At 46.0% G+C, this 26,690-nt stretch overlaps 1 protein-coding gene across 1 annotated transcript; it reads right to left on the reverse strand.

The window, feature by feature from the left end:
- Nucleotides 1-5,604: 5,604 nt before the first annotated feature.
- TMEM38A (transmembrane protein 38A) lies at nt 5,605-24,866 on the reverse strand. Its single transcript, XM_007072029.4, has 6 exons — nt 24,546-24,866; nt 10,548-10,704; nt 9,814-9,998; nt 9,039-9,126; nt 8,806-8,923; nt 5,605-7,927 (listed from the first exon to the last, which is right to left on the reverse strand). The coding sequence occupies exons 1-6, from the start codon at nt 24,667-24,669 to the stop codon at nt 7,721-7,723; spliced, it is 879 nt and encodes a 292-aa protein (XP_007072091.1). The 5' UTR covers nt 24,670-24,866; the 3' UTR covers nt 5,605-7,720.
- Between the last annotated feature and the right edge of the window lie 1,824 nt (nt 24,867-26,690).

Consider the following 26,690-nt stretch of genomic DNA (forward strand, 5'->3'; position numbering starts at 1 on the left):
GGGGCGGGTCTCGGTATTGCCACCCTTACTTCTGTGCTGCTGCTGGTGGCCGCGCTGCCTTCAGAGCTGAGCAGCCACAGAGCAGCAGCTGCTAACCAGGAGCCCAGCTCTGAACACCACTGCCAACAGCAGTGCAGAAGTAAGGGTGGCATGGTATGGTATTGCTACCCTTACTTCTGTGCTGCTGCCTTCAGAGCAGGGCCATCTGCCAGCAGCCGCCACTCTCTAGCTGCCCAGTATTGGTATTGGTATGGTATTGCCATCCTTACTTCTGCGCTGCTCCTGGCATCTTGGCAGGGTGCTACCTTCAGAGCTGGGCACTTGGCCAGCAGCCACTGCTCTCCAGCCACATAGCTCTGAAGACAGCACAGAAATAAAGGTGGCAATACCATGCCCCCCCCCCCAATAATCTTGCAACCCCCCGCACCGCCTTTTTGGGTCAGGACCTTTTGTTTGAGAAACACTGATTTTCCCCATGAAATCTCTATAGTATAGGGTAAAAGTACACAAAAGACCAGATTTCATGGGGGAGACCAGATTTCATGGTCCGTGACACATTTTTCATGGACATGAATTTGGTACAGCCATAGAGATAGGATAAGTCCCATAGAAAGATTATGAAAACCGGGGCACAATTTCTTGGCCTTGCTCACCTCACCCAGTAACACAACCTCCACCCCAGCAATTTACATGGATATGTCTATGTCCACATGCTTGGTGACACTGTCAAAAAATTTGAATAGATTGGTGAAGCATAATTTCCCTTTACAAAATTCATGTTGACTCTTCCCCCAACTTATTGTGTTCATCTATGTGCCTGATAATTCTGTTCTTTACTATAGTTTCAACCAATTTGCCCGGTATTGAAGGTAGGCTAACCAGCCTGTAATTGCCAGGATTGCCTCTATAGCCTTTTTAAAAAATAGGCAGTACATTAGCTTCCCTCCAGTCATCTGGTCCAGAGGCTGATTTAAGCAGTAGGTTAAATACCACAGTTAGTAATTCTGCAATTTCATATTTGAGTTCCTTCGGAACTCTTGGGTGAATACCATCTAGTCCTGGTGACTTACTACTGTTTAATTTGCCAATTTGTTCCACAACATCCTCTACTGACACCTCAATCTGGGACAGTTCTTCAGATTTGTCACCTAAAAAAAATGGCTGAGGTCTGGGAATCTCCTTCACATCCTCTGCAGTGAAGACTGATACAGAGAATTCATTTAGCTTCTCCATAACAGCCTTTTCTTCCTTGAGTGCTCCTTTAGCACCTTGATCGTCCATTTGGCAGGCTTCCTGCTTCTGATGTACTTAAAAAATGTTTTTGCTGTTAGTTTTTGTGTATTTTGCTACTTGCTGTTCATATTCTTTTTTGGCCTGCCTGATCACACTTTTACATTTGAGTTGCCAGAATTTATGCTTCTTTCTGTTTTCCTCTGTAGGATTTGACTTCCTATTTTTAAAGGATGTCTTTTTGTCTCTAACCGCCTCTGTTTAGCCAAGGTGGTTTTTTGGTCCTTTTTGTTTTTTAAATGTGAGGTATTGTGATGGGGTTTACGCCCCACACAGGCGTGTAAGGGGTTAATGGAGGCCGAATGGCCCAATTAACCTAGTACATTGAATGCCCTGGTTAGAGGATCAGGCTTACCTGTGCAGGAGCAGGCAGGCCCTGTATAAAGCCAGGTAGCTGGCTGCAGAGAGGTAGGGCTGCAATTAGGAAAGACTGCAGGAAAATAGCTACTCTCTGGGTGGAGGGAGTTGGAGGCTGGCAAACCTGGGGCAGGAAGAAGCTAAATAAGTAGGAAGAAGCCCAGGAATAACAGCAGCAAGGCATAGGACTGTACAGGGGCTGTAGTTGCTTGTTATATGGTCCCTGGGCTAGAACCCAGTGTCAAAGACAGGTCTGGGTTCTCCTACCAGCCACTGGGGAGTGGCAAGGGTATTGGAGATGCTAGCCAGCAGGTCTGGAAAAATTCCCTGGAAAGGCAGGACCTTAGTGACCGGCCTGGAGGGTCATGCCCTGAAGAGGAGATGGCAGGTCTGGGAGTGAGCAGGGCTGTGGAGAGAGACAATATGAGGGAAGATGCCACTGGAGGAGTGTATGCCTGGCAGAGCTAAAGGCACTGCAAGTGGTGAGTGAACACATTACAGGTATACATATAGTTTGGGCCTCTGTTACAGTGTTTTAAAATAGTTTCCAGGGAGCTTGCAGGCATATCACTCTAACTGTTCCTGTTAATTTCCCTTTAACTAGCTGTCTCACTTTTGTGTAGTTCTAATTTTTGAAATTAAATGCTATTGTGGTGGGTTTCTCTGGTATTTCTCTTCTCCCCTCTGCCCCAAATGTTAAATTTAATTAATTTCTGGTCACTATTGCTGTGTGGTTCATCTACATTCACCTTTGGGATCAGATCCTTTGCTCCACTTTGGACTAAATCAAGAATTTCCTTTCTCTTTGTGGGTTCTAGGACTAGCTGCTTCAAGAAGCAGTCATTAATGGTATCTAGAAATGTTGTCTCTGCATGCCACCCTGGGGTGACAGTTACCAGTCAATATGGGGATAGTTGAAATTGCCCATTATTAATGGGTTTTCTGTTTTTGTAGCCTCTCTAATCTCCCTGTGCATTTCACAATCACTATCACCATCCTAGTCAGGTGGTCGGTGGTACATTCCTACTGCTTTACAGCCTGATATATCCACAGACACATGAGACAAAATCAGTCTTATTGTGAGCAAGTCAGTAGCTCCTCAGAGAGGCAAGTTTGAACTCTGTGTGAAGATCAGCAGTCTCTGCTTTGCCTGCTAAGGACAAATTGCCTTAGTTGCTTGGTTATTGCTCTGTATTTCCCATAAAGATGAGATAAGTTCGTATTAAAACAAACACACTTTGTGGGAATCTTGGAAAAACCTTTTTTCTTTCAGGATTTCCTAATTTCTTACTGCTTTGGTATAAGGCCAAAACAGGCTGCTGAGGGAGGGAAAATCCTTAGTGCAGCAAGGAATATAGGAAATACTATATTGGGTCAGGCTAGTCTGTGGTCTAGTCTAGTATCCTGACTCTGACAGTTGCCAGAACCAGGTGTATCAGAGGGTGGTACAGTAGGCATAGGTAGCTCTAGTTCTGAGCTGAGTTCTTGCCACACTCTGAAATGACGCTCAGTACCTGTCTAGTGGTTTGCATCTTCAAAGCACTATGCAACCATTAAATAGTCAGCAGAAGGAAGTGGCAGGATCCTTTTTGTTTGGGACTTCAGCCTACAGTGAACAAAACACTGGGAAGTGTACAAGAGGGAAATATCCATTATTGCCAGGGAAATGGACTGGATAATCTAACCTCCAACTCTACCTTCTGGGATGTTTCATTCATGTTGAGTTCACATTGGGGTTACTATCTGGACAGAGTTTGAAAGAATATACATACGTGCAGTCAGCAGTAGTAAAAGAAATCAAGAGGGCAGGAGCATTTGCCAATCGGGCGTTGTTCTCCAATGTATTGGCTTTTGCCTTTTCCCCTGCAAGGTCTTTGGGGCAGGAATTCTGTATTTTGTTTGACTTCCCCTTTTTGTATTGTAAAGAGCCATGTCCACTTCTTATAGAAATAATCCTAGGATTTTCTTTCACACAAAATAAGGGCTTTTTACAGCTTTTACATCTCCTCTATAGAAACAATCTAAGGGCAAAAACCAAAGACCCCTTATTCTGCTCTTTTGATTAAAGAGAAAATGGAAACTTGTCTATCAATAGGAAATATTCAGAGGGGTGATTATGAATTGCCAGAAAGTCTCTGCCATCTCCAGCAGGCAGGATGATTACACAATACCAGGGCCTCTTTGCAGATTAAATCTATTACATGTAGATACTTCTCACTAGAGTTAGCATCAACAAAGTTATCAGATCAGAACATCTTTTGAGGCAGTGACATCTGTGCTGTGAAACTGTTTGCCCTGGCAGGTCCACTCCTGCCCCAGCGCTGCTGCATGGCTTGGAGTTGGGAATGTTCAGCACTGCTAGGACAGCAATGGACACTGAAACGCTTCAGAATTTTACAAAGTAACAAACTTCCACCTTCATCTGCCTGCGAGTCCCAGCCAGCACCACACTCTGAGCACATTTTACTGATAAGTTCAGCATTTTCTGTGGATGTGATGGGAGAGGACAATTGTTAAAACCTTGTTTGTTTGTTCTGTGTTTTTTTTTTTTGTTTTTTTTTTTGTTTTTTTTTTTAAACGGTGGGTTTCAACACACGTAGCAAGCCTCATTCTTCCCTCCTCACACTAACCTTTCCTCTCCTGGCTCAGGTCCTAGGAACACCTCGGATCTAACCGATCATTGCAGCTTATCTTGACCAAAGGACTGATGCCCTGAGCAAAAGATATTACCCAGAGGTCAAAAATATTAAATCTTTTAAGGACTTCTCTTAGGAAGAGAGAGATGGATTCACAAGGCTGGAAGTGATTGGCCCTATGCAGGTCTTCATTTGTTTAAAAGCATTGCAGGCAGGTGGATTGTACTGACTTGTCCTCATCACTCACATTCTTGTGCCATGACTGTGAGTAAATCAAACAATCTCTCCGTAGGACTTCATGGGCTGTTACTGTTACAAGAGTCAAAACCAGACACATCTCCTCTTATAGTCCTAAAGTAGCCATGGTTTATACAGGATGCCCTAGTGGGCTACCAAAAGGTGGGGACAACCCTGAAGGGCCACTTGTTCCTTTGTGGTAGGGTCTAGGTGCACTGCCTTCTGTAGAATCATATCTACCATCTGGGGTCAGGGAGGCCAGTGCTGGAATTATACCAGAGGCTGCCAGAGCTGAAACCTGCTCATTCAATAAAGGCCCATATGGCTCTCACCATGAAAGGCCTGACTAAATGAAATTGAGCCGCCGCCTTCTGGCAGCTGCGTTCACCATCCTGGTCAGGGCCTGAGAAGGGTCCCTTGAAGGCCTGAAGACTCTACTTTCTTATAGAGTACGGAACATGTAGTCTAGGTCTTATCAAAGAGCATGAGCCTGACTCAACTGTCCACCTTGGAAAGAGTCTTGGCACTCAGCCCTAGATAACAGCAAAAGGGCTCGCGTAGAGCAAACATGCAGGACTCTTCTTCTTGTAAGAGTCACATGGATTTATCAGCTTTAAATGCAACGACTCAATCAATCCAAACAGATTACACAGAGATGTGTATGTGCATGCACATTTGTCCACATTTCCATCTCCCTGCCTATATGAAGAGAGTAAGTTTCCACTAACTCTAACAGGGAAACTAACAAGTTTTCAAAAAGTCCCCCCCCCCCCCACTTTCCTGAGCCCATGTGATCAGCCTGAACTATGAACAACAATGGCAGTAGACCCTGTAGGTGCACACATTTCATTTAGAGCATGGACCAAATCGTAAGTATGCCTTTGGTCATGTTCAAGGCTTTAGTCTGGTTACAGAACACAGTGATGTCTAACCTACACTACACCTTAGAACCTTGTCATAACTGGGTTGGGGGCCAAGCAGGTGGTAACCACATCCCAGGAATCTATTGTAACTGGAGTGTTTCTGGGGCTAAAGCAAATCAGAGGAAAATACATGTCCCTTCTGAGCACCACTGGACGCTGAGTCACTTCACAATCTCTTTATGGTGTTGATGGCTGTTTATAAAACAATAATTCCCCTTGAATCAAGCATCTCACTGAACATTAAATACATTCTGGCACACATCAGAGTAACATCAGGCGTCAATAAAACAAAATCTATTAAAATAGACTGCTATCAGGCCTATTCTTGTGTTTTATAATGAGAGTGAGGGAAGGTCACAAGGATAAGGCACTTTCAAAACTAAGAACCACAGTTAATTTGATCTCCGGTACTGGCTTTAGTCCTTTCGTACGTAGGATTTGGTTTAGGGTTATATGCACCAGCCCCACTAGGCAACTAATTTCCATTTATTTCAATTTTTAAAAATTAAAGTTTTTTGAGTAGGGATGGGGAGAGATTCTCTAAATTCTTTTCACTTATTCCCCCACTTCAAAACACACTAACCCATCCAGGCTGAGTCAGAGCAGCTATTCATCAGCTGAGGATGGTAGGATGCAATGCCACTGAAAGCTCACCCATATGCTCCAAGCACCAGTTGGGCTGCCCCTGCAGCAGTATTCCCAGCTGCTGCTGACACACGAAATTCAGAACCCAAACACACTTCATGTGGCAACAACATTCAAGGTCACACTTTTAAAAACACATTCAGTGCCTAGATTTCAAACCCTTCCTATCTAAAGTTTATCCCCAAATATTCACAGAGCGGGATGTGAAAGAATTGGCTGAATTCCCCATAAGCCATGGCTTTCTGCATTCAGGAGACTGACCATTTCCTTCTTCACCCTCTAGGCAAAGGCCCTTCTCTCAAGCCCATACTTGTGCTATTGTAACCCACACACCTCCTGGGTGTGGTGTTCTGTCCCATTTGAGAGAGAGAAAGAGACTGCTCTACAGCTGTAGCTAATAAGAGTTTGGCTCAATGGGGCTGTAGAAAAGAGGCTCGTATTTCCTCTGCAGATGTTTAGTGGTGTTTTAATCAGATTTATCTGAAAACCATTTCCTGGGTTTATAAAATCTTTAATTTAAGGAAATGCCCCTCCCATCTGTGAGAAAATCGAGCCCACCCTGCTCTGGAACCACTATGGGCTGAAATGTACTTGTGGGCCTAAGACCTTTCTCAAATGTGCCCTACTGTGTAAATACAGATTCCAAGTTCTTTTAAAAGCCAATTTCGGGCCCAATAATTTGATGCCTTAGCAATAATAAATAGTAATAAATAATCATTTAGATTGTGCCTGTATCCATTAGGATTCCAAAGTAGTTTACAGACAAACCAGTATCCAAACTCTAGGGATCATTTCACCTCCCCAGTGAAATGCAGTCAGCTCTGGAGTGGGGCAGAGAGTTGTTGGCAGTTAGAGTAAACAGCAAACAACACTACCCAACAATATAAGATCGTAACTGTATGAATATAGAATACTTATAGCACTTTACATCGTCAAAGCATGTGTAAACATTAAGTTAAGGAAGTGAAGAAGTTGTATCAATTAAGAATTGCAGGGGGAATTTAGATGAGAAAAATGTAATTACCGAAGTGGTACTTGGCCAGGCCCATCAGGCAAAAAAATATGCCATGATAATTTGAAGCCCTATATCATGGGGTACTTTGCAAGTATGGGAGCTGAAATGCATTAGCTCAGTTTCACAGGAGATAATTTACTCTTGTGCTGAAAAATCCAATTTCCATATTCAGTTGTTTCTAAGTATTTCATTTTCTTTTCAAGGGTATCAAAAGGAATTTGAGTTGTAGGAACACAAAACAGCCCCTTCAATGATGTGTTGGGGGAGGGGGGCAGGCGGGGACAGGAGGGCGGTAGGAACTGTATAGTAACAAAATGCTGTCATGATTGCTGGTGGGCTGGGAACTTGTACCCAAACCTCAGCCTGGCACAGATTTAAAACCCCCCTGAAAATAGGGGATTAAATGTAGACCCAAAGATCATGAAGCTAACAGCAGGGCGAAGCACATGGATGAAATTCAGGGATCCATCTGACAGTGTCCTGGTTTCCATCTCTCTTTTGAGGTCTCAGGGAGAAGGATTGGAGGGTATGTGAGGTCACAGATGGCTTGAAGATGATTTTGATGCAGCTCTGAGGGATTCGTCCTTGGCTTGTTCACCATATGTATCTGATCTTGCTTATTCAGCCTTTTTTGCTTTCCGTTTCCGTGTGCCTTCGTTCAGCTCCTCCTTAGATTTCGCAGGAGAGGAAGTATCATGGGAATCCTCATGGTGGTCATGGTGATTGTTGTACCCATTAGAAACAGAGCCAAAGAGTACTGGGCAGATGAAGCCTTCTATTGGAGCAAACGGCGAGGTATGTGAGTGAGTTGCAGTCATAAACACCTGTCATGCAACATCAGAGATGGGCAGTTACAGATCACATACCTCACCTGTTAAATACTAACTGGCAAGGAATATTCCTGCCCCCAGCTCCCTGAACCTTTGTAGAGAGAGTGAATATAGCTAAGTGATTTGGGTCTTCAGTGCTGGGACCCTAATCTCCCATAGCCTGTGAAGAAACTGGGGGTTGAATTTTTCCAGAAGATATCAATAACAGCCTATCCTAGGAGGGTGATGCAGAGCTTGGGCAAGAACTTGTCCTAGGGCTTCTCTTGAACACAAGTCAATGGAGTCCATAGGCTATCCTCTGCCTTACTCATTGCTAATTGTCCTTGCCAAAAATGCCATTTTCAACATCTGAGGCCAACTCCTTTTTAAACTTAATAGAAGAGAAACTCTTACTGCCAACACCCACTGGGTAGAACTGCGGCACCCTACATGGAAATATTTGTGTGTTAGATGAGGGGACATTGGATAGAATCTGACTGAACTAAACAAAAACGTAAAGCAGCATCCCAAAAGGGAGGGTTTTACATTAAACTGATTAACTCCTCCAATCTGACTTTTTACCCTGTGGCAATATGCGCACACACACACATCCCAGCTCCACACCAGTGTGGGGATACTCCTCCCCCAAGCTGCTGTCTCCATAATTCTGTAGCAATCCTGCCCCTGCCAACCTGAGTCCATACCCCTATGGTGATACCACCACCCCCAACCTGTCTTTGTATTCCTGCGCTGATACACCTCCCCCAGCCTGACTCTATACTCTAGTGGTGATATGGCCCCCCCAACTTAGTTATGTACTCCTGAGGCAATACACACTGCTTCTTTCCTTTGGTTGTGTAGACTCTTTAGCAGCAAACCTGTTGTAAACTCACCTTGCAAACCATCATAAACATGGTGAAGAAGAAGATGAGGTTGGCTTTAGAGATGGGGAGCCAGTGAGACTGCTGCAGGGTGAAGAGGATTGCTCCATACAGACTGGCTTTTGTTGGGCTAGGAAAGAAATGAGGTCTCATTTCATACAGCACGTCAAGTAGAATTGCACAGAATAGGAGGCACTGTTCTTGGATATGCTCTTGGTCTGAGAGAATTTAGTCTAGATACTTACAAGGTCATATGAAGAATTTCATTTGTTTCTGGCTTCCAGACTCCGCGCAGCAGCTGCTCAAAATTAGACACCAAGGCAATGCCAGAACCTGGGAAACAGTTCAAGTGAAGTGGTGAAATCACCAAACCAGAAGAGCCCTGCAAAAGCACAACTTTTCCCAACCAGATGGGAACCAGGCTAGTCCTAAGAGGAATAAAAGGGTCATAAGACCCATTCCTGATTAACATAAAATTCTAGAACCAACACTGGAGCCAAAGCTAAACTCTTTTGTACAGCTCTGTAAAGTGTTGTCATGTAGGGGAAGGGTATCTGGTCCCCATCTCAATCAGCAGGGCTGAAACAGACTACACACCCTCTGTTAGCAAAAACGCTAAGGAAAAAGGATTTAAACCTTTTGGCATAGACAGAAACTCCCTGAAAAATATATAGGTGAGAGCCATATCTAGTGGTTACATGCATGGGACAGGGAACTAAGAGATCTTGAATCTTATCTCCAGATCTGCTACTGACTCCCAGTGTGGCCTCAGGCAACTCTCTGTCTCTGTTTCCCCATCAATAAAATGGGAATGATGACCCAATTCAAAACTGTGCTACAAGGATTAAAGAATCTTTGTGCTAAGCATCATTATTAAGAACCCATTAGTTTCAACCCTAGCTAACCAAGTCACTATTGAGAAACCTGGTGCAAGTGCCTCTGCTGCATTTCAAGACTTTCCTCTCCCTCTCTTCAGGGGCTGAATGTACCACTCATGAGTTACGGTAGCTCAGGATTTACCTTTGACCCATCCAATAACCACCATAATGAACCACCCATGGTGGTAATGGTGGTGTGCATGGTGGACCCCAACAGCAATTTTACGAACTCTAACCACCTCCTTCATTGCCACAAAGATGAGCTTCACAGGCAGGAAGCTGACACACTTGTAGAAGAGGTTCATGGGGCAGAAGAAAATCAAATACCTGGAACAAAACCACAAAGAGTTCAAGCAATGACCCATCTGCCCCGATTGGACTGTGTAGGAGATGGAGAGCGAATAGTGTCTCTGCTGTCATTCTGAGTTACTGAGTCAAGGAGAAGGCAGTGCTGGGTGCAGCCTGCACGGAGTACAAAATCTCCTTTGGTATTAGGAAACTCAACTTTTTAGTGTCTGTTGAATTCTGCAGACACTTTACCATCATGATTGACAAAAAAAGGTACACAATTCCACTGAAGTGCTTGCGGTCACCCCAAACACCGCGTCTTTTCAGGGCCAGTGCAGTGTCTGCTGGTTTTGTAGGCTGTGCTACAGTTTAACTGAGGCATCTGTGAACCTACATTTGGGTTATTTCTGTTAACTTTAGCTCATCTCATCAAAATGTTAGGTCATCAGATTAATTGGAAACTAAGTCCAGAAATTCAAAAGACTATTCCATACTTCTCCCTACCTAATCCCCTCCTTTTCCTAATTCACGCAAATTGGACAATGTGAGTACCCCTCCTAGGGCTGTACCAAAGTGTGAAAGACTCACCATACTGCCGTGGCCAGGAGCACACTAGAGTTATTGCTGAAATAATCAATAGGAGCTTCCCCAAGTAATAGATCAGCAAGAATATAACTTCCAAAGCAATGAAGCATAGCACAAAGCCATGAGGCAACAGGGCTCCGATGGGACATCTCAATGGCTCCTGTGAAACAGATTGAAATCAAGGAAAATATAATCTACACACACATCACAACCCTAAGGCTTTGTCTTGCCGGGAGACTTGACCTGCATGCTCTCCTTCAGAAAAAGGGCAAAGAACAGTATTCATGTAAAGAAAAACTAATTTTATTGACAGATTCCCCCATTAGGCATACAATCATGAAGCAATTGGACTATCCCCAAACATAACTGATCAGCTAGGCAGAGAATAACTAAACAAGCGTATGTGAAATAAAACTACAAAGTGGAAGGGCTAACTGCTCTTCCCTCTAACTTCTGATAATCCTCAATAGCAGCAGCTGAGATTCCAGTTGTAACCCAACACATTTCAGTGCATAGATCTAGGTAGTTTTCTAAGAATTTGGGTTGCACAAAAATGCTAGTGTTCCATTGACAATAAAAGTAAATCACCACACAACAGGCTGTGATATAAGCATGTGCCACAGGAAGTGAGCCAAGTTTTATTTACAATTTGTGGAGGATGGAAACTATTCTGAGCAGTATGATGAGGCCTATAGGCTGGGAGTAGAGCAGTAGTGGGATAGGGAACCCCTGCCTCTCAAGAGGAAGAGCATGTTCCCACTGGAGGAACAGTTTAAAAGGCCACTGGTCCCTCAGGAAAAGGGTGTGGGGAAGGAGTTGCATGAGGACACAGGGCTGATGTTGTATGTCAGGAGTAGCAACAACTTTTGTGAAGGCTGCGCTACCAGCAGGGGCTCGAATTCTTGCTGCTGCCCTCCACTCCCCTGGGGGAGTGGAAGACCCTAAATCAGATTGATTGAACAGGCCACTAAAACACCGAGGAGAGTCTGCTAAGCCAATGATCATGCCCCAGACTGAGGGAGTTCCAGACTGGTAGGCAGTAACTGGAGGAAAACAATTTGGGGTTAGCTCAATAACTAGGCTGGATGCTTTGATGAAACCCGTAGGGTCCTGGGTTGGGACCTGGTGGAATGGATGGGCTTGAGTCTCTACCTTGTCCATCCCCTTGCTCCTCTATGGTGCCAGAACCTCTGGGGGAGCAATTGGATCATGTAGGCATGATTGAGGCTGCAGCTGGGGCCCCTGCTGGGACAACTAGGCTGGCAGAAACCGTAAGTCTATGAACTGATCATTAAGCTAGTTGTTGTCACTGGACTTTCCTGCTACAAGCAGTCATCCTTTCACACTAAATCCAACTGCAGAGGGGCTTCCTCTAGGATTCTATGGAATTTTACAGAATTGTGTCCTGTTTAAGATGCTGCAAGTAGAGTGTGGAGGGTGCAGTGCAAGCTCCCAAGCCAGCCTGCTTGGACGTCTGTTGCCCCCATATTTGCCATCATCATGGAACCAGAGGCTTGGTTTACCCTGAAAGATAAGTCACTAACTTGGTTCTGAGGCCTACTTAGAGATTCACTTTATCTAGCTAATAGAAGAAAAACCTTGTTTGTAGTTTGACATGAGACTAGGGTGACCAGTTATTCAGTTTTCGCCTGGAACACCTGCTTGAAAAGGAACCGTGGTTGTTCCAGTCAGTATTGCTGACTGGGCCGTTAAAAGTCCAGTTGGTGGTGCTGCGGAGCTAAGGCAGGCTAGTCTCTATCTGTCCTGGCTCCACACTGCACCCTGGAAGCGGACAACACATCCGGCTCATAGGAGGGGGAGGCCAGGGGGCTCCGCGTGTTGCCCCTGCCCCAAGCACCAGCTCCACACTCCCATTGGCCAGGAACTGCAGCCAATGGGAGCTGCGGGGCTGGTGCCTGCGGGCAAGAGCAACGCGCAGAGCTGCCACACCTCCGCCTAGGAGCTGGACCTGCTGCTGGCCACTTCTGGGGTAGAGTGCGGTCTGTGGTGCCAGGAAAGGCAGGAAGCCTGCCTAAGCGCGCCCTGCTGCACCACTGACTGGGAGCCGCCAGAGGTAAGCCCATGCCCCAGTCCTGAGGCCCCCTCCTGCACCCCAAACCTCTCATCCCTGTCCGCACCCCAGAGCCCCCGCAAACCAGAGCCCCTCTGAGACTGCTAAAAAGGGGAATAGTTCAGCCTCTATGAATGTTGAGCATTGCCCAGTAGACTTTGGAAGAAAGGTGCCTGTTATGAACATGGTTTCTATGCTTTGGACACCTGACCCACCAACTCATTTAATTCAGGGACCACTGAACAGCCAAGAGACAGTAAACAATTTTTGCTCACAACCAACTCTGATGGAGTCACAGGGTCTGCTCTAGGCCCTAGTTGGTAACCAGTCTCCTGAGAGTGACCCTTTAGTGTCCCAGGCCCCTGTAATTCCACAGGGGCAGGCCCAGGGCCTCCAAGACTGGGCCTTCAGCATCAGCAATTGCTGTCGTTCTCCATGACTCCCTGCAGTAAATCCAGCCAAGCCAGAGTCCTGTGAGAGGCTTATACTGTGCCCCTTCAGGGTGCATTTATCTCAGGGAGTATTTACAGCAACACAGGCAGCCTTTAAAAAACAAGGCAACCATTTATTTATCACCTGGCTACACAATCTTATGGTGCTTATGTTAGTACAGAGACGCAGAAGTTACACTGTAGTCCATCCTGGCCAAACCAGTGCCATGATGAGCCAGCTAAGCTCTAATGGATTCCAGCTTTGGCTCTCCCCAGCTCTGGACTCCTCAGGCCATCCAAAAAGCAGCCCTTCTTCCAGTCTTCTGACACCTTGTTCTCCAGCTCAGTTCACAAGTCCCACCTCCAGCTTCTGGGGTTTCCTGCTGTTTCATTGGGGCATCTTTTTGTCTTGCTGGATTCTCTGTTGATTTGAGTGAGGTTAAACCAGTTCTTCAATGATTCCATTTATTCCACCCAGACAGGGAGGTGACACACACACACCTCCTTGCTCCTGGAACAGTGCAGGAGAACGTTAACTCCAGCAATGCAACATACAGGGGAAACTGAGGCATGCCTAGGATTCATAAAAAAATATAGAAAATTCCCACTTCCAGTCCACTCTAGGGTGTGATGAACTGAAAACAAACAGGTGAAGAGCTCTGTGTCCTGCTACAGATTCCCCCACTGAGCCATTCTGCCCTACATGTTCTATCTGTAGTCTATTTAGTGTTAATACTTAAGTACTAAGTATAAGTATCAAGGATACTAACAAAAACCCATCTAGAACTTTATTAGCTTATTTCTAAAGCAGCCTCCAGCTAAGGTGGTTGGGTTGCTGGGCAACAACACACACTAAAAACATTCTGATCAAAGAGCTCTCTGAGAATTTATACAGGACAAAACAAGAGAGGCCATCTAGTTCAGGAAAAGGGGGGGACACAGGGTCAACAAGCTCAGATTAAATCATCTATTAAAATAAAAATGATGAAGGTGTTGCTTAGGGGATTGCAAAGAATAGTAACGTTCATGTCCTAGGACTCATCACTGCAAAAGTCCAATCACTTGCTAGCCCTTGGCCATGACAATGAGACACAACACATGATTTTCAAGGAGGTGGTCTTAAATTTGGACAGACCTGATTTTAAGCAGGACAAGACCTCTGGTATCTATTTTCCTTGCTCCAGGTTAGGAGAAGAGATAGCAGCCTTGTTAAGATTTATATTTATTATAAAATTTTCTTCCAGATGTGTTGTAGGTATTAATTACAGAGAAGCATATTTATTAATGTGCTCTCTGTGCTTTTGAGACTTTGATTTGCAGGTCCCTTTCACAAGGTGTTACAATTCAACTAGACAAAATTCCTGTGAAAGTGAAGGGACTGGAATAAGAAACGCAAACAAGTCTATGGGTTTCTGCAACCTGTGTGAGATCTGAGGGGTCAGGATTGTGTAGATGAGCCCACAGAGAGTTCTTGTTCTCCCTGAATTAATCAATGTCCTATTACTCAGGACACTAACACTAAACTCTCAATAAGGGAAATGTCCCATTTCTTCTTTGCCCATATTTATTTCATAATTATACAGCCATGTAGGGCCAGAAGTTGGTTCTGTTTTGATAGTTCTACCCTATATATCTTGAAACTTTGTAACATTTTCAATGTGATAGGGACAGTGGAATTCCCTTCAATTTTTTTAAACTTTTTTTGTTTCACTATGTGAATGTATAAAAACAAAGCTCTATAAATATATGCACAAGATGGAAATACCATATAAATAACAATTAGGGCTGTCAAGTGATTAAAAAGTAATAGTGTGATTAATCGCACTGTTAAACAATAACAGAATACCATTTATTTAAATTTTTTGGATGTTTTCTACATTTTCAAATATATGGATTTCAATTACAACTCCGAATACAAAGTGTATAGTGCTCACTTTATATTTTTGATTACAAATATTTGTGCTGTAAAAAACAAAAGAACAGTTTTTCAATTTACCTCATACAAGTACTGTAATGCAATCTCTTTATCATGAAAGTTGAACTTACATATGTAGAATTATGTACAAAAAATAACTGCACTCAAAAATAAAACAATGTAAAGCTTTAGAGCCTACAAGTCCACTCAGTCCTACTACCTGTTCATCCAGTCACTCAGACAAACAAGTCTGTTTACATTTGCAGGAGATAATGCTGCCCGCTTCTTGTTTACAATGTCACCTGAAAGTGAGAACCAGCGTTCTCATGGCACTGTTGTAGCTGGCATTGCAAGATATTTACATGCCAGATTCGCTAAAGATTCATATGTCCCTTCATCTTCAACCACCATTCCAGAGGACATGCATCCATACTGATGACAGGTTCTGCTCAATTATGATCCAAATCAGTGTAAACTGATGCATGTGCACTTTCATCATCTGAGTCAGATGCCACGAGCAGATGGTTGATTTTCTTTTTTGATGGTTCAGCTTCTGTAGTTTCCGCATCAGAGTGTTGCTCTTTTAAGACTTATGAAAGCATGCTCCACACCCTCAGATTTTGGAGGGCACTTCGGATTCTTAAACCTTGAGTTGAGTGCTGTAGCTGTCTTTAGAAATCTCACATCTGTACCTTCTTTGCATTTTGTCAGATCTGCAGAGAAAGTGTTCTTAAAATGAACCACATGTGCTAGGTCATCATCCAAGACTGCTATAATATGAAATACATGGCAGAATGAGGGTAAAACAGAGCAGGAGACATACTATTGTCCCCCAAGGAGTTCAGTCAAAATGTAATTAATGCATTATTTTTTAATGAGCTTCATCAGCATGGAAGCATGTCCTCTGGAATGGTAGCCAAAGCATGAAGGGGCATACGAATGTTTAGCATACCTGGCATGTAAAGACCTTGCAATGCCGACTACAAAAGTGCCATGTGAACGCCTGTTCTCACTTTCAGGTGACGTAAATAAGAAGCTAGCAGCTTTATCTCCAGTAAATGTAATTGTTTGTCTTAGCAATTGGCTGAATAAGAAATAGGACTGAGTGGACTTACAGGCTCTAAAGTTTTACATTGTTTTGTTTTTGAGTGCAGTTATGTAAGGGGAAAAAAATCTACATTTGTAAGTTGCACTTTCACAGTAAAGCGATTGCATTATGGTACTTGTATGAGGTGAATTGAAAAACACACTTTATCATTTTTACAGTGCAAATATTTTGAATAAAAATATAAAGGGAGCACTGTACGCTTTGTATTGTAATTTATATCAATATATTTGAAAATGTAGAAAGACATCAAAAAATAGTTAATAAATTTCAATTGTTCTGTTGTTTAACAGTGCAATTTAAACTGCGATTAATCGCGATTAATTTTGAGTTAATCGTATGAGTTAACTGCAATTAATCAACAGCCTTAATAACAATTCAATATTCATTGTTTTTTTGTCCACATCTTACAAATAAACCCTGAACCTGCAGAGTTTATGCAGCGCATCAATTATTGAAGTGACTAAATAGATAAATAACCTATGAATATTGGGGACAAACATATATTAAACTGCAAAAGTATAAGGGGATACTTTTCATGTGTAACCAGACATCCTTGTATTTTTTTCTAAGCATTTCTATAAGACAGTCTCTCTCTCTCCTCCCTCTTCCACCCTCCACCCAATTTAATGAAGAAGTAGAAAGCTCACTAAGCCAGTCTGTGTCTGAAGGCAGAACTGCAGATTTCTATTTTCTCCAAATAATTCTTTTGGCTACTAAAATAGTCCATTTCTTAATGATAACTGGTTATACCAACTCATCTAGCACTCCTAAAATACACAAGCTTGGGAAGGAAAGATAGCAACACTTGGTTTTTGAGAGAGCACTGAATATGGTGTTCCAGAACATGTGCATTTTTTAACAGGTATAGAGATGTGTAAAAGGTTGGTTTATAGCTGTTTGCATCTTCTTGACAACAGTTGATTGCAACAATCTAACCTTAAACAAATGTTCTGGAGGCCAGTAGTACCTGCTTAATATCTTGTTCTGGAAGAATCTCAAGGATAAAGAACTCAAAATATCTTTCACATTAAGCCAGGATATTCTCCCAGGTTTCTGTTGTGAGAGTAAGGCTAAATTGGTGTTTGGGTTTTTTTCCCCCTCCTTACCACCCCCTACCCCCAGTATTCTTTGAAATTGAAAGGGTAATGCAAAGCATTAAGCCACCTATAAGTAATTCCTACAAAGTGACTTTTGTTTCCATATTAACATGCTCTTCTAGAGATGAGAGAGATGAAACAGATCAATTGTCCCCTATCCTTGCATGAATCCTTGAGCATAGCTGCTGAAAGAAGCAACTGTGAGACAGCAGTAGTTATTTGTTACACTGGCCTCCTTCAATTACATGTGTATCATCCTGAATTATATATTTAATTTTTGTTTATCCTTTTTCTGTGCAAATTTTCTTACATGTGGAACTGGACTTGATCCTGAGGCAGGGATTATCCCATAGTTGTGTGAGAAGAGAATTAGTAAAACGATGTTGTAATCATCTTAATGTGTTGCACGGTGCCCCATGTAGATGCAAAGATTGGATTTTTCCTTCAGGGTATGGGTAGTCTCTTAAGGTAAATTACAAAAAGAGAGGGAACCAAAGGGCATAGCTAAGCTTTTTTTCCTATTTCAGTCCCTTCAATTCTCTTTGTCACTGATTTAATTGAAACTCTTACCAATTGCATGAAATGACTATAAATATGATCACAACTTGTGGGCCTCAGCAGACATTGACCTGATCTATTTTAATTGAAGTCTATGAACTGGCCAAGAGTTAACCCCTGGTGCAGCTGTTACTCTCTGTAGACACCAGAAGGGAATGATGGTCTGATATTTTGTTTCTGAAACTGATAGCTCTGCCACTGTCTAAAAATATGCATTGGCCTCAACCTAGGGGCCTGCTAGAACCCCTGCGCCACCTGTTCAGCTCATTCATCCCAAAATAACCAATTAACACACAGCGACCCTGAAGCTTTAAGATAAGAGAAAGGGGCTATATGATTCTTTGCTTCTCCTGTGCTAGCTTTCAACTGCCCTATAGAGTGGAAAATGGGGCCAGTCTATTAAGCATAGCTGCGATTTTGCTGCTAATCAACTCCTTACTCCTAAGAACAATCTGCTGCTGCTTGTGTATCAGAAAACTTCCCTCTTCCCCCAAAGTCTACCCTCACAGACCTGTTTCTGCAGGGAAACCTTTTAAAAACAAATCCTGCAAGATGCTGTATCACCTTGAACTCATACCAGCATCCTATGTATGGTGTTTCAACTAGTATTTACTAGTTGTCAGCTACAAATTGCCAAGTACTCAGTAAGAAGCAGACTGTCAGGGCCTAACTACAATTAACGTTCTTTGCTTAAAAAATCAGGTTTTGGATGATTTATTTTACCTTTTGCTGAGCCTCAAAAATGATAGGCACAAATGCATGCCAAAAGGCAGGAAAAAACATTCTGGGTAGTAAAGATTTTGAATGTAATGAGAAATTATTTTAAAATATTCTGTCAGAACACATCCTTCATCAAAGCTGCCCCCTCCCTGCTCTGTCCAAGTTGGGATCCTTTGAGGTGAAAGCAGTTATTAAATCTGGCAAATAATTACCCAATGGGGCCCCTGTCTGCAGGGGACAGAACTCAATTCAGTAAGTCCACTGGCAGGCCATAGAATGAAAGGATGGGAAAATTCTGTTCTGCTAAGTTAAAATAATGCACCATTACCAACAAAGCCCCACTTCAATAATAATGACTGGAGCCTGCCTTAGTCAAATTATGCCTAGCCCACACTACTCAGCTATAAAGAGAACTCTCTCAAATATGTTTGAGACAGCTGAAAAATCAAGTGAAAATAAAATAACTATGGTAGCTTTTTAGGCAGTTTCTTCATGAGTTAATGTGAACCTTGAAGTTTACATACAGCATCGCTGATCTCATCTGCCATGTAACACCATGTAATCTCACCCAAAAATCAAATAGTATATTACTATCCATGCCCTGATCTCAACTGTAGAAGCTGTGGACTGAATGATACTAGGAACATAGCAAGAGGCTACACACGCTGCTCTGCAACCTAAGCAGGTTTTTACCTGGCTTGCATACTTAAATTATTTTTTAACTTTTTTTAGTCACTTCTTAAGTATTCGTCTTCGGCTTCCTGTTGGGAGTGGCCTGTAAGTGATCAAACAAGGAAAACCACAAAGCTCTATTTACAGAGACTAAAAGCTGACTGATTCTGGATGGGGATGAAATATCCATTCAAACTGAACAATTCCTGACCTCCAGTATGCTGCCTCAAAGGCACTGCATGGAGAACTTTAAGAAAATTTATGAAGTTTACATCTCCCTTCAGTTTAGGATTTTTAGGGTGTTCCATGGACCTTCTTGGTTCTGGTAAATTTCCAAGTCATACTGCCCAGGTTTGCTGCCCTCTAGAACTGGATACTAACCAAATTACATTAAAGATGATACAGATCTCTCTTGTCTGAAAAGCATGCTCTAATAACAGAAGTCATTTACAATCAAACCTTTGGTGGTGGAATTCCTGTACAAGCTAATTTAATTCCAATCCATTTACAGGCACTCTGACCTCTCTCTTTGGCACAAATAAGGATGGTGACAAGGCATGTACATGGAATGCCTGCAAAAACCAGAAGGGCTGCATTCTACTACATCAGCTTGGTACTCCCATGACTTCAGTGAGTAGCACAGGGGTAAGCAACAGCAGAATTCAGAACATGAAGTCTAAAAATGACAGATTTAATTTCAATGCTTTTTTTTGTTGGTGGTGGTCTAAATGCTCGTTAGAGGAATGACTTGCTAGGTGGCTGTAGTGTGAAGATTTTCACACTGACAAATATCAAAATGCCTTTAGATGGGCATAGTCAACTGGCAGAGACAGACCTCTCATTTATGGTTTCTTTGAGCAATGATGTCAGCCATGGCTAGTCCATGCAGGCATAATGCAGGCAGGGGCCATGAGAGCTGCGCACACACAGATCTGCCATTGCACATTAATTCTGATCTCCAATCCTAGTGTAAACCTCACACATCTCTGCTAATGCATCTCATTCCTGATCTGCCATCCCAGTTCTGGTCTCTTACTGAGCAGAAGCTGCAAAATTTTGTGGCAGCACTGGTGGACATCAGGATGCGGCTTCAGCTGCAGTATGAACCCAGGTCTCTTATAGTAAAAGGAAAGCATACTAATTCACTCCCCTCCCATCTCCTCCCCTCCTCCCAGCACTAGCCCAGTCCAGTTAAGTAGACCTGCTGCTAAGTGGTTCAAAGGATTCATGTACTCTTCCTTCTGATTAGACTCATCTTACCAGGAAGTGACTGAGAATTCCTGTTTTTATCGTTTTATAACCAACTAAAATTCGTTTCCAAGAGCAGATATCTCTGCTAGTTGTCACGCTGAGCTCAAAACCAGTCAAATCAGGAACCATTTTTTTAATGAGCTGATGGAAAAAAATGATGCTATTAATGGGAATCTTCCATGCATCAACCACTTTAATAAGCAATCCTTGAGCTTCCCCAAAGACCTAGTACTTAACAGACTCTTCTTCTGTTAAGGGTTTTAGAGAGATTTTTATTAAGTCCTTAAAAACTACCTGTTGCACAAAGTGTGATTGATTGCTTTATTTTTTGGAGAACAGTCAGTGTCACGCTGGCAAGGCTGAAGCTGCACCCAAAAAAGTATCTGTTTCAGGCTCACCATCACAGTAAAGTAGGTCAAAGGAAAAAAAAATTGGCAGATGAGATGTGTGGAGAAGCACAGTGGCACCCGCTGCAGTGTTCATAGAAGATCAGGGTTGGAAGAGACCTCAGGAGGTCATCTAGTCCAACCCCCTGCTCAAAGCAGGACCAATATGTACATGGAATCCATCAAGTAGCTCAGCAGAGGATACCTGCATCTGTTTGGAAAAACTGCTGCTCTCAATAGGGATGGTCTAAGTTCTGAGTCAGAATGAGGGCTGCACTTGATGACTTACTTAGGTACCTTCTGGCTCTGTTTGTACAATTTTTATGAAACTCTTCATTCAGATTTACTTTTACTCAAAAATAGGGCTGTTGATTAATCACACTGTTAAACAATTGACATTTATGAAATATTTTGGATGTTTTTCTACATTTTCAAATATATTGATTTCAGTTACAACACAGAATACAAAGTGTACAGTGCTCACTTACTATTTTTACAGTGCAAATATTCGTAATAAAAATATAATTTTTTTTCAATTCACCCCATACAAGTACTTTAGTGCAATCTCTTTATTGTGAAAGCGCAACTTACAAATGTAGATTTTTTTTTTGGTTACATAACTACACTCAAACAAAACAATGCAAAACTTTAGAGCCTACAAATCCACTCAGTCATACTTCTTGTTTGTCTTATCAATTGGCTGAACAAGTTTGTTTACATTTATGGGAGATAATGTTACCCGCTTCCTATTTACAATGTCACCTGAAAGTGAAAACAGACATTCACATGGCACTTCTGTAGCTGGCATTGCGAGGTATTTACGTGCCAGATATGCTAAACATTCGTATGCCCCTTCAGGCTTGGTCCACCATTCCAGAGAACATGCTTCCATGCTGCTGATGCTCGTTTTAAAAAAGAAAATGTGTTAATTAAATTTGTGACTGAACTCCTTGGGGGAGATCTGTATGTCTCCTGCTCTGTTTTACCTGCATTCTGCCATATATTTAATTTTATAGCAGTCTCGGGTGATGACCCAGCATGTTCATTTTTAAAAAATGCTTTCACTGCAGATTTGACAAAACGCAAAGAAGGTACCAATGTGAGATTTCTAAAGATAGTTACAGCCCTTGACCCAAGATTTACGAATCTGAAATGCCTTCCAAAATCTGAGAGGGATGGGGTGTGGAGCATGCTTTCAGAAGTCTTAAAAGAGCAACACCCTGATGCGGAAACTACAGAACCCGAACCACCCAAAAAAGAACATCAACCTTCTGCTGGTGGCATCTGACTCAGACGATGAAAATGAACATGCATCAGTCCGCACTGCTTTGGATTATTATCAGGCAGAATCCATTATCAGCATGGACCCATGTTCTCTGGAGTGGTGGTTGAAGCACGAAGGGATATATGAATCTTTTAGCACATCTGGCACGTAAATACCTTGCAATGCCAGCTGCAAAAGTGCCATGAGAATGACTGTTCTCACTTTCAGGTGACATTGTTAACAAGAAGCTGGCAGCATTATCTCCCATTAATGTAAACAAACTTGTTTGTTTGCGCGATTGGCTGAAGAAGCAGTAGGACTGAGTGGACTTTGTTTTATTTTTGAATTCTCCCCCAAGGAGTTCAGTCATAAATTTAATTAAATCATTATTTTTTTAACAAGCATCATCAGCACGGAAGCATGTCGTCTGGAATGGTGGCCGAAGCATGAAGGGACATACGAACGTTTAGCATATCTGGCATGGCAAGGCTGGCTACAAAAGTCCTATGGGAGTGCCTGTTCTCACTTTCTGGTGACAATGCTGCCCACTTTTTATTTACAATATCTCCCATAAATGTAAACAAACTTGTTTGTCTTAGTGATTGGCTGAACAAGAAGTAGGAGTGAGTGGACTTGTAGGCTCTAAAGTTTTACGTTGTTTTATTTTTGAATGCAGTTATTTTTTGTACATAATTCTACATTTGTAAGTTCAACTTTCATGATAAAAAGATTGCACTCCAGTACTTGTACTAAGTGAATTGAAAAATACTATTTTACAGTGCAAATATTTGTAATAAAAATAAATATAAAGTGAACAGTGCTCACTTTATAGTCTGTGTTGTAATTGAAATCAAATATATTTGAAAATGGGGAAAATATCCAATAAATTTATATAAATGGTATTTTATTATTGTTTAACAGTATGCTTAATCATGGTTAATATTTTTAATGTCTTGACAGCCCTAATCAAAAACTTATATGCAAAATGGTCTGTAAGGAGATGCCACCTTGTAGATTCCACTCAGAAGCTGCCATCCTTCTGATTCTAATTTCAGAAAGGAATTAGGCACGGAGAAGTAGGCAAAGTAACTGGAAATGGAAGACAAGGGAAAGACTCAAATACAGCAAATAAACCAAGATGGAGTCCTATGTGACAGGAAGCCAGGGACACTTGAGACCGTTTCATTTTTATCTAAAATTTCTGTGCAATAAGGTCTTATACCAACAGCTAATAGAGACAACCCAGGCAGGTATTATTTGGCAGCCTCTGTTCTTGAATTAAATGTTTACTCTTAATGTCTGTACAGTGCTTTGAACCATAAAGCACTGCAAGTGCTCAGTGTTATTTACTTATGTTTTCATGTGCACACCTTTTTCTACCTCTCTATATCCCAGCCAATTCAGTGCAATTAAAAAAATCGTAATTGGTATGACAAACTATGCAGTCATTGCCATAGGTTAGAGTACAGTAATGCCAAGTGTCTCTAGCAGTACGTCGACTGCCTACTCAGCATAGGGTTATGTAGCTGTATCTATGTTCGTTTAATATTGACTACGTCTGACTAAGTGACAGATTACTACAGAGCAGAATACAGTCTGTCATTTCTTTCCTTTGGCCAGGCACATTTGCCATCTATGACCCTTACCCATCCCACAGGCTGGAGCCCCTCAACTCCTGTGTTCAAGATCTTTCTGAGCATGACAAGTTACACAGGTCTTGCCCAAGTTAAACCATAGGAACCCTGAGTGTCCCACTCATCGCAGTCTAACCAGTATCGCTCTAGGAGAGAGATTCACAGTCCTTTAGCCCTATCTGGCATTATCGTCCAGACCTGCTTCAGGGATGGGATACTACATAGCGTGATGCCATCTCTTTCCTTTCTCCCAGTGCTGTTAACTCTATATTCGAGTTCCTTGTTTCTAAGCTTAGTGGGCGTCTGCCTAGTTTGTGTATTTCACTGGGAGTGAGGTATGTGCAAGGGAGACGCTTCTGTGCGGGGCTCTACAGAGCAGTTCCTCCGCTTGGGATTTTCGATCTCTCTCCCGGCCCGAGGGCAGTGTGTTGTCCCTCGCCACCCCTCCCCCGGCCCGCTGAGTGGCAGGGGCTATTTTCTGAAGTCGGCGATCACTTACCCGACCTGCTTGTCCCCGACCGTACATAGACACGGCCTGTGCTGCACCCCCGCGGGGGAGGGGATCCCAAGGGGCACGGGGCGGGGAGGAAGAGACGATGGGGCAGTCGTGGGTAGAGGGCTGTGGCGGGGCTGATGGAGGGGAACAGGGGACCCCAGGGGCCAGCTGGAGGGTCTGGGGCAGCCTGAGGGGGATCTGGGGATGGGTGACCCCCATAAGCCCCGAGGCAGGCTGAGGGAGAGGGAGGAGGAACCCTCCCTTCCCCCCCTTTCTGCGCTCCCTGGAAAGCGGCCCCAAGCAGCTGCCCTGCCCCGGCGGGCCCCTGGCGAAGGCGGGGTGTCAGGCGCAGGGGCCCAGGCAGCCCGTGCCCCCCGAGACACCGTCCCCGCACTCACCTGGCTCGGACGTGAGGCAGAGGATGGAGACGATGAAGTAGCCCAGGTCGAAGAGCGGGAAGACCGGCACCCGGGCGAAGGCGGCCGCCAGCTCCCCGAGCTGCAGGGCCCCCGCTAGCTCCATGGCCGCAGCCTCCGCCCACCCGGGCACAGAGCGGGGCTGAGGAGCCGGGCAGCGCTCGGAGCCCACGGCCCTGGAGCGCCGACCCACCGCCGGGCTCTGCCTCGGGTCGGAGCCGCCCACCCCAGTCGGGCCGCCCCCGGGCCCGCCTCCTCCGCTGCCCTGTCCAGCCGCCGCGCTCTCGGCTGCAGGGCCAGCGGCTCCCGCCCGCGGGCACAGACCTGGCCACAGACCCCGCCCGGCCAGCGCCTCCCGCTCCCGGGCACAGACCTGGGCACAGACCCCCCGCGGCCAGCTCCTCCCGCCCCCGGGCACAGACCCCCCCGGCCAGAGACCTGGGCACAGACCTCCCGCGGCCAGCTCCTCCCGCCCCCGGGCACAGACCCCCCCAGCCAGCGCCTCCCGCCCCCGGGCACAGACCCCCCCGGCCAGAGACCTGGGCACAGACCTCCCGCGGCCAGCTCCTCCCGCCCCCGGGCACAGACCCCCCCGGTCAGAGACCTGGGCACAGACCCCCCCGGCCAGCGCCTCCCGCTCCCGGGCACAGACCTGGACACAGACCCCCCCCAGCCAGCACCTCCCGCCCCCGGGCACAGACCTGGGCACAGACCCCCCCGGCCAGCTCCTCCCGCCCCCGGGCACAGACCCCCCCGGCCAGAGACCTGGGCACAGACCCCCCCGGCCAGCGCCTCCTGCCCCCGGGCACAGACCCCCCCCCGGCCAGTGCCTCCCGCCCCTGGGCACAGACCCCCCCGGCCAGCGCCTCCCGCCCCCGGGCACAGACCTGGGCACAGACCCCCCCCGGCCAGCGCCTCCCGCTCCCGGGCACAGACCTGGGCACAGACCCCCCCGGCCAGCTCCTCCCGCCCCCGGGCACAGACCCCCCCGGCCAGAGACCTGGGCACAGACCCCCCGCGGCCAGCTCCTCCCGCCCCCGGGCACAGACCTGGGCACAGACCCCCCCCAGCCAGCACCTCCCGCCCCCGGGCACAGACCTGGGCACAGACCCCCCCGGCCAGCTCCCCCGCCCCCGGGCACAGACCCCCCCGGCCAGAGACCTGGGCACAGACCCCCCCGGCCAGCTCCTCCCGCCCCCGGGCACAGACCCCCCCGGCCAGAGACCTGGGCACAGTCCCCCCGCGGCCAGCTCCTCCCGCCCCCGGGCACAGACCTGGGCACAGACCCCCCCCAGCCAGCACCTCCCGCCCCCGGGCACAGACCTGGGCACAGACCCCCCCGGCCAGCTCCTCCCGCCCCCGGGCACAGACCCCCCCGGCCAGAGACCTGGGCACAGACCCCCCCGGCCAGCGCCTCCCGCCCCCGGGCACAGACCCCCCCCCGGCCAGCGCCTCCCGCCCCCGGGCACAGACCTGGCCACAGACCCCCCCGGCCAGCTCCTCCCGCCCCCGGGCACAGACCTGGGCACAGACCCCCCGCGGCCAGCTCCTCCCGCCCCCGGGCACAGACCCCCCCGGCCAGAGACCTGGGTACAGACCCCCCCGGCCAGCGCCTCCCGCCCCCGGGCACAGACCCCCCCCCGGCCAGCGCCTCCCGCCCCCGGGCACAGACCTGGGCACAGACCCCCCGCGGCCAGCTCCTCCCGCCCCCGGGCACAGACCTGGCCACAGACCCCCCCCGGCCAGCGCCTCCCGCTCCCGGGCACAGACCTGGCCACAGACCCCCCGCGGCCAGCTCCTCCCCCCCCGGGCACAAACCCCCCCGGCCAGAGACCTGGGCACAGACCTCCCGCGGCCAGCTCCTCCCGCCCCCGGGCACAGACCCCCCCGGTCAGAGACCTGGGCACAGACCCCCCCGGCCAGCGCCTCCCGCCCCCGGGCACAGACCTGGGCACAGACCCCCCCCGGCCAGCGCCTCCCGCCCCCGGGCACAGACCTGGGCACAGACCCCCCGCGGCCAGCTCCTCCCGCCCCCGGGCACAGACTCCCCCGGCCAGAGACCTGGGCACAGACCCCCCCGGCCAGCGCCTCCCGCCCCCGGGCACAGACCCCCCCACGGCCAGCGCC

The sequence above is a fragment of the Chelonia mydas genome, chromosome 25, assembly GCF_015237465.2.
Source record: "Chelonia mydas isolate rCheMyd1 chromosome 25, rCheMyd1.pri.v2, whole genome shotgun sequence".
NCBI classification, from domain to species: Eukaryota; Metazoa; Chordata; order Testudines; family Cheloniidae; genus Chelonia; species Chelonia mydas.